At 36.2% G+C, this 12,300-nt stretch overlaps 1 protein-coding gene across 1 annotated transcript; it reads right to left on the bottom strand.

Moving 5' to 3' along the window:
• Positions 1 to 3,587: 3,587 nt before the first annotated feature.
• LOC105219039 (gustatory and odorant receptor 21a-like) lies at positions 3,588 to 5,343 on the bottom strand. The gene is made up of 4 exons (XM_054235272.1): positions 4,586 to 5,343; positions 4,390 to 4,535; positions 3,765 to 4,123; positions 3,588 to 3,698 (listed from the first exon to the last, which is right to left on the bottom strand). Exons 1-4 carry the CDS (start codon positions 5,341 to 5,343, stop codon positions 3,588 to 3,590), a joined length of 1,374 nt encoding a protein of 457 aa, XP_054091247.1.
• Between the last annotated feature and the right edge of the window lie 6,957 nt (positions 5,344 to 12,300).

Genomic DNA, 12,300 nt, shown 5'->3' with positions numbered 1-12,300 from the left:
ATATTCGCATTACTTCATATTTTTCTCACCCACATACATACATATTTACATACATATTTACATACATATATACTCATGTATGGAATTTGAAGCTAGAGTTTGCTCCATGGTTTTCGATTTCCCGCATTCTAACTCATAAATATGCCCCAACGGCCCAATTGGGAAATGCAACAATTGGAAATTTAATGTGGTTACTGTGCATCGAGTCTGAATCCAGCTCAGCAGTTCTAACTTCTGGACACATTCTATATAAGAATCCTTATTATTTATTTCTTTCTGCGTTTCACTTTATGAGAGGTGTGTAAGTTGAGGTCTTGGTAGCCATGAGAGTCCTAGACCTATGTCGACTTATGTACTAGGATCGAGTAAGGATATTTTCGAATGGAATCAATTTTTAATAGGGTAAGGATCAAGAAATCAATTGGTTTAACATCCATATTATTCTAAAATATTTTTTTTCAGCATGGTTCCCCGAATGCAAGTATAAAAAGGTCAAATACCAACGTTCATTTTATCAGTGTGTAATATATTGATAAGTGGGGACTTCTGCAGTGATACATTGGCGCTGAGTACAATATTTTTAAAGCATTAGTGAAATTTCGTATCTACAGCAACTCTACAAGACGCCTTGTTTGAGTATATAAACATAAATTTACATATTTAAGGTTCAGGTTATATATTTAAGATCGTACATTACATTATTTAATTTCAAAAAATCAGAATCAACACGAAATGTAATTCCTACTGTGCATGTATATATAAGAAATCTTTCACCCGAGTAATATAACAAAAGCTCTTAAAGTTTTATAGCAGTAACTCTTTCCTTCTGTTGTTCCATTACAGCTACTAGTGTGCTCATTTTCACTCTTACATTTCTGTAAAAACAAATATACATATTTAAATGTCTGGAATATCTTACTATTCTTAAGAGAGATTTAGTATAAGGCTTTGTATAAATTTGAGATGACGCGCACTTGAAAGCATTTGCTCATACATGTTAAGCGTAGCTTCCTTTCTGTTTTGCCATTATATTTTTGTTGTGCTTCTTGATAGCTAAAATGCGGCGTTAGTTTTCTATTTATTATAAACGCTTCTTTTGTTGTGCATTTTAGAAGCTTTTAAAATGGCGGCGATGCACAAAGTAATGACAATAAGTTAAACGTTTTAGCTTTTACCAATTTTAAACGAATTTAAAATAATTCCAGTAAAGGAAACATATCTAGACTCGAAGAAATTAAATATTACTGGCTACGAAGTGTTACGCCAAAAGCAAATCTTAGCTCAGTTTTGTAACAAAAATATATTTTATAAACTTGATAACGTTTCGTAGAATTTGTTTCGATTCACACGAGAGTTACCAATCTGGTTTTAGAGGTTTTCGCGCTAATTGCGAATAATTACATCCCAGAAAGATGAAATAAGTTTTAAACCTGTAATAGAACTTAAATTTAATTTCACTCATTTGACTCACTCAAGGCCACCCAAAATTTACTGGGAGATCGATATATTTGTGACGGTATGAGGACATTTGTTTTAGTATTTGATTTGATTATTAATTGTCACTAACGGAACCAAGCAATATTTATGGCAAAATAACATTTTGTCAGCACAAACCAATATATTTATTTTTATATAGATGTATGCATAATGCTATAGCATTTGTAGGCCTATAACGGTCACGTGAGTGACAAATTTCCACCGAATGCACCTAATCGGTACACAAAAGCCATTGAAGAGCTTCAAATGGATGAAGCAATTGAGCAGAATAAAGTGGTTTAAGTAGAGCTGATCTATTGAAGTGTCTGCTAAAAATAAAGGACACTTGTCTCGGCGGATAAGCGGAAGGATGTTATTGCGGCTTGTGTAAACCGAAAATTTTATTTCGAAATTTCTATGCAAAACAGTATATGTATAATTTGACAGAAAAATAATTTGACAGGTATAAATAGGTACGAACTTAAATGTTATAGATTTATGAATTTAGACCATAAATGCGATACTTTGGTTTGGGGGTATGTTGTCGCAGGCCTTTATGTACACATAATTCAATTTTTCTTTCTTGCGCTGCATAATTTGGCAGCTCTGCTTAACTTGTGAGCAAATGTTGTTGTTGCTGAGGTAGATAAAAAATCCGTGGCTATTTGATTCCTTAAGTTCCACATAATCTTTTTGTTGCCTCTAAGAAGTTGATCTATGCTAATCATCCAGTATCACTATTTTTATTACGTGATGAAATCTTCTCGAAAATTCTTCAAATTTGCTTGCTGGGTAATTCATATTTAGGCAGGTGGAATGTGGTCATGACATCAGAACGGTAATCGACTGCCAGACCTCAAGGAGAGTAGCTCTGGTAGGTGCGTGCCAACTTGAAGTGTTGTCAATGTTTCTGGGCTTGCATGTTCGTTTTGCGCTTGGTTAATGATTGTATATTATTGTAGCTAGCATTTTTTGTACTTGCATATTGTACTTGTTCTTTGCCACCTGGCAAATTGTCTGGTGTTATAACACATTTTTAAAATGAAATAAAGGAAGGGCGATTTATATATACACGTACATATGTGAATAATTTTGAGGTGTAAAATACAGGAAATGCCGAAAGTGATCGATCTCCAGCACCATATTACTTTACAAAATCAGTCCTTTTTAATATATTGAAGTGGTATTATAAAGTGTTCTGGGGTTTGGGGTGTGGTTAGCTGTCACGCCTACTTACATCCAAATATTCCCCTCCCTGTTGTCATCTTCTGTACGCAATTTCAGTTTCATAGAATATATTGTGGCTTAGTTAAACCCTTTATCGATTTTCAAACAACAATCGTTAGGTGGACAAAACTATTATACTCTGTGCAACATGTTGCGAGAGTATAATTAAGTTCAGTTAATTAAATTACAGATATTAATCGATATTTCTTCGATGTATAAATGGCTAAATAAAGTGTATGCAGAAATTTATACCACTGTTCCTCCTCAAATGTTGACGTGCAACTAATTTAAATGCCATTTATTTGCCTAGCTTGACAAATGAACTGAATTGCACAAGCATAAGCTCCTTTGAAATGTTGACGACCACTTTGCAAACGATTTCAAATCAATTTCCAAACGATTAAACGCCATTAAACTACAATAGAAGTTTAAATGCAAACAGATATGTATGCTCATATGAGTGCGAGTAAACATATTGCAACACAACGTCAAGGCTATTGAATAAAATCAAACCAAGTGCATTGATACGAGGATGTGTTACGGCATTTGTCAATGGCAAATACGAGTGAAAAGGAGCAATTGAACTCAAATTACGGAGAATTCCAGTAGGTAGCATAATATGTATATGTGCCTAGTACCCACGTACAGTGGAGGAGTTTCTCTGTATGTGAAATGTAAGTTTTGTTCTTAGATTGCCGTTCCGATTGCCTAAATATTATCCTTTTTTATTGATTATTAATGGGCCTGATAGTAAAAAAAAAATCAATGGACGAATAAAGCTAACTGAACCACAAATTATCCGAGAGCAAAGGCAAAGGTCGAAATATATATTATTATATATCACTAAAAACAATAATTTTACACTAAAAAGCTTTACAAATCATTCATTCCTCCATTGGCGACTCCATTCTGCTCTGTTTCAAAGGGTAATTCCGCTGTTCGGTAATTTTGAATAGCAACAACACCACCAAGTAAGTAGCCATGAATGAAATATTCTGCAACATATACATTTCCTTAATTAAGTTTGTCTTTCAAGAAGAAAAAATATATACTCAATGTACTGACGTGATTAGTTCTCTGTTAATATTAGCATAACCGTCCAAATTCATTATCGGCGCATTCTTCGTTATAGCCATTAGAAACATTTCTACCTCTTTTTGAGTAGCGCTATCCACAGCGGTGAGATCCACATTCAAGAGCTTCGTTTGAAAATCCAAACCGACACTCCGTGTGGCATAATGGGCCTCATTGCAAATGATATAGAGTAGACTCATGCAATAGAATACGATAACGAAGAGACCAACTTCCTTATAAGTAGCGCCATGATCCATAATTTCACTCAGTGAACCATAAGTAGCAATGATGGTTGTGAAGAATACGACCAGACAGTACATGCCATACATGTTGGAGTAAGCGCGTCCTGAAAAAGAGAGCGGAGATACCGAAAATGGGAGATCAAATAGTATAAGAAAAGCTGGCTCGATGAAAAAGTCTGCTTTTCGGATCAGAATTGGTGTAGAGCTTAGAAAATCAGAGTTCAACATGAATCTTATCGATCACAAGTAGTTTGAAACTATCAAAGGCTTTGATCGGATCGATTACTTCAACTTATGATTAAGATCTTGCAAAAAATTAGACCACACTAGAATATTCTTCTAACGGGTTTCATAACTTCGTCTACTTTACCTAGTTGCTGCGTCATGTGACCTAAATCTACCCAAAGATGACGATATTCGGTGAGCTTCTTCGCTGGTTTATCACCCATCATTGTTAATTCCAGTGAGGCGGATAGAGCGCGACTAGCGGTATCAAAAGCTGTACAGTTAATATACCTATCGAGTGAATCTCAAGGAGAAGACAATTGTAGAATTGCTTAACTTACCACAAGCTGCAGAAACCGTTTAGCATAGCAATAATCGGATAGTATGCGAAAGTGTACCACAACTTGAAATCGGGCTGCAAATAGTATTGCGACAAATTGATCGCAATACTCACACCCCACGAGAAGAAACACAAACTCCAGGTGAGCGGATATAGATTGGGGAATACAATCGGTGAGCCAGTCACTTTCAAGAACTTCAATTGATAATTCGTCCACATATTCTTGAAGATCGCCACCTGCGGTCCATGTCGCCAACTTGCAACCGGCAAAAGGAAATTCGTGAATAATAAACTTATGAAGATCACATTGTAGATTGCCTCGTCGAAGCGCCGATCGGAATCGTTGAGAAATGTATTCACGCGCTCACGCAACACCAATATCACTATCGTTGTTTGCATCAAGAAAACACATATGGCCCAGAAGACCTGTTTTGATGTCCAAGAGTAGCCGGTGCGTGGCATACCCGGCTTCTGCGGATTGCGATGTATCGGCATAACACCCATTCTCTGGAACAGCACCAGCAAACTTTTGGTGGTATGATGGAAGGAATCGTGTTTATCCAGCAGCACGGGATCGTCGATATCCTCGAATTTCCGCACAAATAGGTCAGTGCTGATCGTGTTGTTCTCGGCTAGTATTTCTAGTTTTTCGCGGTAGAGCAGCTCATCCTCGAGGAATTCACGTTGATTTGGATTCAGCACTGGTGTGATCTTCATCGGTGGCGACCCTTTGCGAGTCGCTATCGCCCAGTAGGCCATTCTTATGTATATAAGCGTTTATCGTTTACTCAGTTGAGTGACAAAGTTCGATAGTTTTGCTTAAGTTTAGTTTTCCAAGTCAACACTTTGCAGAATGAAATACTTTTGGTACTAAATTAATGTTAACCTCATCCTATACTACCATCTTAGTTTATAATCATTATTCGATCAAAATTTTAAAATTTTTAATAATATCTGTAGAAAGTAAAAAAAAAGAAATACGGTTATAATTTTTGCCACAAGAGCTACAGCTTACCGATTAAAGTTCTGTTCTAAATTGTCTTAAGATTCCTACCCACTTTCCACTTTCTGTTAAGGTTTCAAAAACTAAGCTAATCTCGCTTTACATGTAGACATGCATATAGATTGTGGCTTCGTCATTCAGACCAAAAGATATACTTCCCAAATATAATATTTGCTTTATGGTATATATATTTCTAGACGAATTCGGAAACCTCAGAGGACTACATTTTAAAGTATATAAATTTCCAAAAAATTTTACCCAGATGTGTTCATATGTATTCGATCTAGTCTAGTTTTCTATATTTCATTTACATTTTCTGCATAAAAAGCTAAAGAAGCTGAAGATAATGTCATCAAATATTTCAGTTGGTTAGACAACATATCAGTTAAAACCAACGAGCGCATGCTGGGAAATACCATCAACTTTAAATTAAATCACCAGTATTGTGAAATACAGCCACTCTTTAAGTAGAGGTAGTCATATTAAACTTTACGAGGGCAGTAAGATAAATGTTTGAATTTCACAAAGCCTATTATGCTATCTAGTCCATTATGTTTTTCTTAGTATCCTTAGCAAGAAACTATAGTTGAAGCCAAGAAATTACATGATACGTGTTATGTTAACTCCGAAGCATTCATTACCGAACATGGTATGGTTTTTTCGAACTCTGTTGTTGTTGAATAAGGATATTTGATAATTAATGTTTCCTCAAAAAAAATATATCTTCACTGTATTTATTTAAATCGCATTAAGAGTTATCTAATCGCCCGCCATCAGAGTTCTAGAAGTGCACTTGTCACTTGTCACACGCTTACGGGACTAAAGAGCCCGCCTTCTATTGTCTACCGTGCTCTAAAAATTATTTATTTCCGCACGTTAGATATGGGTGCATATTGCAGCGCCTTGACGCACATGGGACATATCGCACTAATGCATGTCATGTGGCATAATTAATTGGAAATATCTACGCCTGTTGCTTGGTCTACATGGGAGAGGAAGAAAATGAAAAGGAACGAGAGTATGGAAGGAAGCCGAGTACGTGCAACCGTTGGTACGTAACAATAACGGTGAAGCTTATAGTCTTTATGACTTAATTGAAACGGGAGCTTGGTATTTGATATCTTCTTGCAGTGTGTGTGCGGTTGCGTCTAATCTCTGACATTTGAAATAGTGTGTGGCATATACAGAGTGCGGTTGCAAGTACACAAGAGACAGTTGGAAATGTTAAAAAGCTGAGCTAAGCAATTAGACATTGGTTGAGAATTTGTGTTACGTCGCCAGTGCAATAGTCTAACGAAATTAATTTAAATAATGGATTTACATAAGTCAGCATTCATGTACGTTTAAAATATAACTGGTTAAGATAATTAAATAATAATACTAAATGTGAAATAGTTTCCATAAGGACTATAAAATGTGTAATCGAAAGGTATCAATCGTAGGCATTCACTCTCTCGTATAATATTACCCAATAAGAATCTAGTACATAACATACACTAGCATCGAAAAAAATATTTTCTTAAACTCTGGATCTTCCATAAGTTCGATAACCTAACGTAGCGCTTGTCAACAAGAGCGGCAACAACGAAGCCTTCTAACCAACTGGTATGTAACTTGCGCTTCACTGCAACAAAATAACTGCTAGATATTTGGACGCTTGAGGCAAATAGTATCTAGCTTTGTGATGAAGCGAGGAGGATGAGAACTGTTGCAGCGCATCAATAGCGCCATACCACCATACCTAGTGCCACGATGACTTATGCAAACTGTGGCATGCGCCCAAAGAAAAATAGAAAAGCCAAAGGCAATAACAAAAACAAAGGCAAAGCAACGCCGAAAATGCAGTGCCATAACCAGCTGGCGGCCACAGATGTGTGAAGTGTATGGGCATTTTAGAAACCAAGCGAGCAGCGAATCAGTAACGACTCATGCGATTTTTTGGTGTAATTTTTGAAGGCAGTATAACAACTAAGGGAATGAGTGGAGACAGAGGGAAGCGCGGAAGAAACAAATCGTCAAAAAAGATTTGCTTGCTGTTAACAGTTTTTTGTTGTAAATACTTGAGACAACAAATAAACAGCGGGTTACTCTTTTTTTGTATACTCGCTATACCCAGTAATAACAGCAACACCAACGTCAACTGCCAAAGGCGTCAATGCAAACACAACACAACAGCTGTTGTTGCCGACGCCAATCTTTGGAAGCATGAGCGCCGCGGCGTTGCATGGTATGACATGAAAAAGTCTTAACAGATTTTTCTGTTTTTTTTTCGCAAAACAAAAACAGAATTGCTTGCTTAGTTATACGGCAAGCACTCTCCCAACCAACTTCAAGTAAAGATGCGCTCCCTCCATTGCCACTGATGACATAACATTTGCGGAGTGAATGTACTGTGACATTCGTTGTTGTTGTCTTGTTTGTCGGTCTATTGCGCTTGCTCAATCATCGCTGTCAGCCACAGCATCTTCGGGTTGACCTGCAGCTCCCTATATACTATGGGCTGGTGTGAATGTGTTGTGTTCATTAGCAACTTCACAAGTTTGTATCTGTGTGTCGCGTTAATAATTACGACTGGTTGCTTGCGACTGTGCTAAATGTGGTTAGCGTGTTTGATTTCATGGTTACATAAGAAAGTAAAATGCTTCGCTTTGCACTGTCTGATTTGTTGGCGATTTAACTGTAAGGTGTTGATGATTCAAGTGACAACATTGCAAATGGGCAGAGATACAGAGAGAGAGAGAAATAAAGAGACATTTACACAGAGTAATTTTACTCACTGATTTGCAGAGTTTTGGTAAGAAACATGTGCTAAGAAAATGCTATTTTAATTGCATAAGTTGAATTGGTGATTTAGAAATCGATTACCATCTTTTCTACTGAAATTTTATCGTTTATACAGTTTGGTTGATCCGGATCATTATATAGACCTGACTATCGAAGGAATTGACAATTATAATTACTAACATCATGCCAATTACCATTACCATTGTCATTCTTAATGCAGTACTTTTACAGATTATAGAATAAAAAGTATTACAATTTTAAATAGCGTAAATATCAGTTCTATTACCGATAAAGTCTTCTAAACTAAAAAGTATTTAAGCCAAAAGAGAAGAACATTTATTGTATTTTTTTTTCAAATTTGAAATTTATCCTTCTCTTTTAATTTGTGGTTGACAAGAATCGCTTATATTAATCCAAATATTTATTATTTATTTTCCTTACTTATCAAATGTATTATTAAATTGGTTGAAGTTATACACACGAATAAAACCACAAAAAATTTTAAATATAAAGTTTAAGAGGCACGGAAGTAGAAACAATTATAAAAACTATTATACAACGCTGTGGAAAAATAAGGATGCGCACGCTTTGTGTCAAATTCTATTTGCGAAAATAGTATTAAAAACTTTGACATATACAATATTGCAGCAAGCCATAGTGGCACAACCACCACTTGAACACAGCGCCACTAGAAGCGAGTGAACAAATGTGAACAAATACGAAAAAAGGAAAATGAGTAAAATACTTCACATAACAACGGCGGCTGCAAGCAACCAGGACACCGATGTAATTTTTACTATACATTTCACACGATCACTTGAACTTACATAGCACGTGTATACTGACGTATTCGTGTCTGGTTTATATTTTTGAATTTATTTTACAAACGTTTTGAGGCTGCCGAAACTGCTTATTTGTAAATATTATTTACTAACTTTTTGCCCACACATATACATATGTTAAAATTCAAAACCCACAATTCCCACAATATCCCCAGATTATGATATTTGAAGTTTCAGCGAGAGATTTAAAATCAAAAATTAATACATCTTTATTCCAAATCCGAATGAGACTTAATTAGTCCTTCGAAGAACGTCATTTAAAAACAATGTTATTCCCAGTTCCAAACAATATTTTACTGTTAAATTTTTTACAATATCGTCATCTGCCCTTTTAGCTAGAGTACATCAATAGAGCCAATGGAATCTACGCCAATTACATACATACATACATACATACATATAAATCAATGGAGCAAGTTCAAGTTTTAAGGTTTTTTAAGTATACATAGAAATAAGTTTAATCAATTCTTACAAGACATGAATTGTGCAACTTCAAATCAGCATGTCAACATATTTGGTCTCGAGTTTTTTTCAATTTCTTCATTGAAATAAGACGATTTCAATAAAAATTGTTTACCACTGAAGTGAAAAAAAAAACAAGATCGACCCAGAGTTACGTAAGAAAACTAGCGACCAACTCTACTCAACAGCAGTTCCTACCCGAGGGCTGATCTGCAATTAAAATGGAAAACACGTTCGAAATGTCCAACACGAACTATGATGAATTAAGGGGCATCAAGTGAGGACCTAACAGTTGCAAGTTGTCTACGCCTCAGCTGGCAGATTGTAGGACAGCAAGCGACCGTTGTTGAAGAGCAAAAACCAGTCGCGAGCATTGAGCATTGATTAAGTTGCACCAACCAAACGAGCGCCGCTTTTAAGTCATGTCGAAAAAGCAACTTTTACTGGCTTTTAAGAATCTGACTGGGCTTAAATGTGCTACTTGGTGCTTTTAATTAGTTTAAATTGAATGTAATGCGGCATGTAAAGAGGACAGCCAAATACAAGCGCGCACGAAATTACTTCATTTGCAACTGCAAGTGAACAAAAATAATTTGCACTTCACGCTAAAAATCCACTTTTAATTATTTAACTACTTGTTTTCTACTTCATCTTCACTTTGTCGCCCGAACACCTAAATTAGCGCTTGTTGCACTCGGTAATTACAAATATCGCCAGAGGTTGATTGCTCCACACACACATGGATTGTCGGACGACAACGCTGCTACAGGCTTTATTGCACAGCCGACGTACGTTTAATGGAGTTCCAAAAAGGAGTTCATAAAATGATATTTTATGAAGATTGAGGGTGACAGATAGAAAGTCAGTGTTGTCGCGATGATGGCTAGACGGAGAATTGTCAGACATGATTATTACGGTGGACCATTCGTTGAGAGTCTGGAGGTATCAATATCAAAACAATTTTACTATGATCAGGCACGATTATGAGCTAAGGACCAAAAAGTCTGTAGATCAGGTAAACCAACAGTTCGGACGGTAGAATGCGACTGACAAAACTTATAGATTTCCATTGTAAGCCCGACTTCTTTGTTGTTTTCCACTCTTTTTTGCGACCAACCTTTATGTAGATACATACATTCGATTTCATATTCACCCGTTGCATTACTGAGCTGCCAACTCTGTTCGCCAGTAAGCTCATCTGTTACGACGTTGGAACGCACCCGTCACAACATTTAATGCTACCACATACAGACGGCTGAACGCCAATCACATACATACATACATACTTTTCAAGCTCCTTCTGCTTTTAATCCAGCTGCTGTTATATTAATTTAAAATTCTTCATTGCCACGATTAATCTTTTGCTTTCAGCTTGATCACAATGCGCATATGTCTACATTTTGATCATATGGGCACGCGTAGCGGCTTTTTGTATTACTCTGCCTTGCCTAGCCGATAGGTATCTTATAATTTGTATGTATACCTCAGCAAATAAATTGTTATGTGCGTAATGCTATCAGGCAAAGGCAGCACTCATCAGCCACGTTCTGACTTCGACCCGGACCTACCTCCACTATTATCGCATTGATCTTTTAATCAACACGACTATGGCGCGCATCTTTACTTATTTGACAAGCTGACACCGGTTGGTGTGTAGAATGCTAAGTTGTATAAAATATTTAACGTACCATCTCTAAAGAAAGTCTAAAAACTTACAAGTTCGAATGTGTTATTGCGACATTAATGTGAGTTTATGTACTTAGTTTACTAACTTTATTGGAGCGCATTTAAATATTGGAAGGATATTTTGCGACCACAAAAATGGATTTAAAGAAAATATTTAACGTACCATCTCTAAAGAAAGTCTAAAAACTTACAAGTTCGAATGTGTTATTGCGACATTAATGTGAGTTTATGTACTTAGTTTACTAACTTTATTGGAGCGCATTTAAATATTGGAAGGATATTTTGCGACCACAAAAATGGATTTAAAGAAAATACGTCTCTATATATGTTACTAATAGTTAAGTCTTTAAAAAAGCCGCTTTGGGAACAAAACTTGAAACTTCTGGTCCCAACTAGTTACTTTCGGAGAAAACTAGACTTTCAAATAACTGTCCATATTTGAGCTAATATTGCAAGCAACAAATTGTTTTTGTTGCTGCAGTGTGGTTTTATTTTCCAACTCAATCAATTGGATGCGTTTTTTTTCCTCACCAACTCATTCATCCACTTCGATGGCTAGCAACTTTTTCAATTTTTCATCACGCAACACTTCCTTCGTTCCACTCTTTGCGTTTTCTCTTTTACATTCCTGCTTCTAGACTGCTTGCTTGCGTCTCTAATGCATTCATAAAGATTTCCTTCTCAAAGCACAGCCATTGAGCGAAAATTAATGACAGTGACAGGTTATAATGTATGTAGCACTGTTGATGTGATACTTTGGTGTTCCTGGCATTAGTGGTTTTAATTTAAGTAAAGTTGCAGCTGGCCATCACCTGGTAGATGGTCTGCTTTTCAGCTAATAAATGGGTGTCTAAAAGGTTTTTAACCCGCTGCTTACAAGGTTGAAATTTTTCTATTCGTACTAGGACCACAAATCCCGTGTAATATTATGAATCTCAA

This window comes from Zeugodacus cucurbitae, chromosome 6, assembly GCF_028554725.1.
Source record: "Zeugodacus cucurbitae isolate PBARC_wt_2022May chromosome 6, idZeuCucr1.2, whole genome shotgun sequence".
Taxonomy (NCBI): Eukaryota; Metazoa; Arthropoda; class Insecta; order Diptera; family Tephritidae; genus Zeugodacus; species Zeugodacus cucurbitae.
The sequence above is the reverse complement of the archived record's forward strand: the minus strand, read 5'-3'. Positions and strand labels throughout refer to the sequence as shown.

Bases quoted from the DNA above. Each gene is read 5' to 3' on its own strand.
- LOC105219039 (XM_054235272.1), bottom strand. From the start codon at position 5,343: ATGGCCTACTGGGCGATAGCGACTCGCAAAGGGTCGCCACCGATGAAG. The intron at 4,124-4,389 runs GTAAAGTAGACG...TCTCTTTTTCAG, and splicing joins TCACATGACGCAGCAACTAG to GACGCGCTTACTCCAACATG. The intron at 3,699-3,764 runs GTACATTGAGTA...TATATGTTGCAG, and splicing joins ACAGAGAACTAATCACGTCA to AATATTTCATTCATGGCTAC.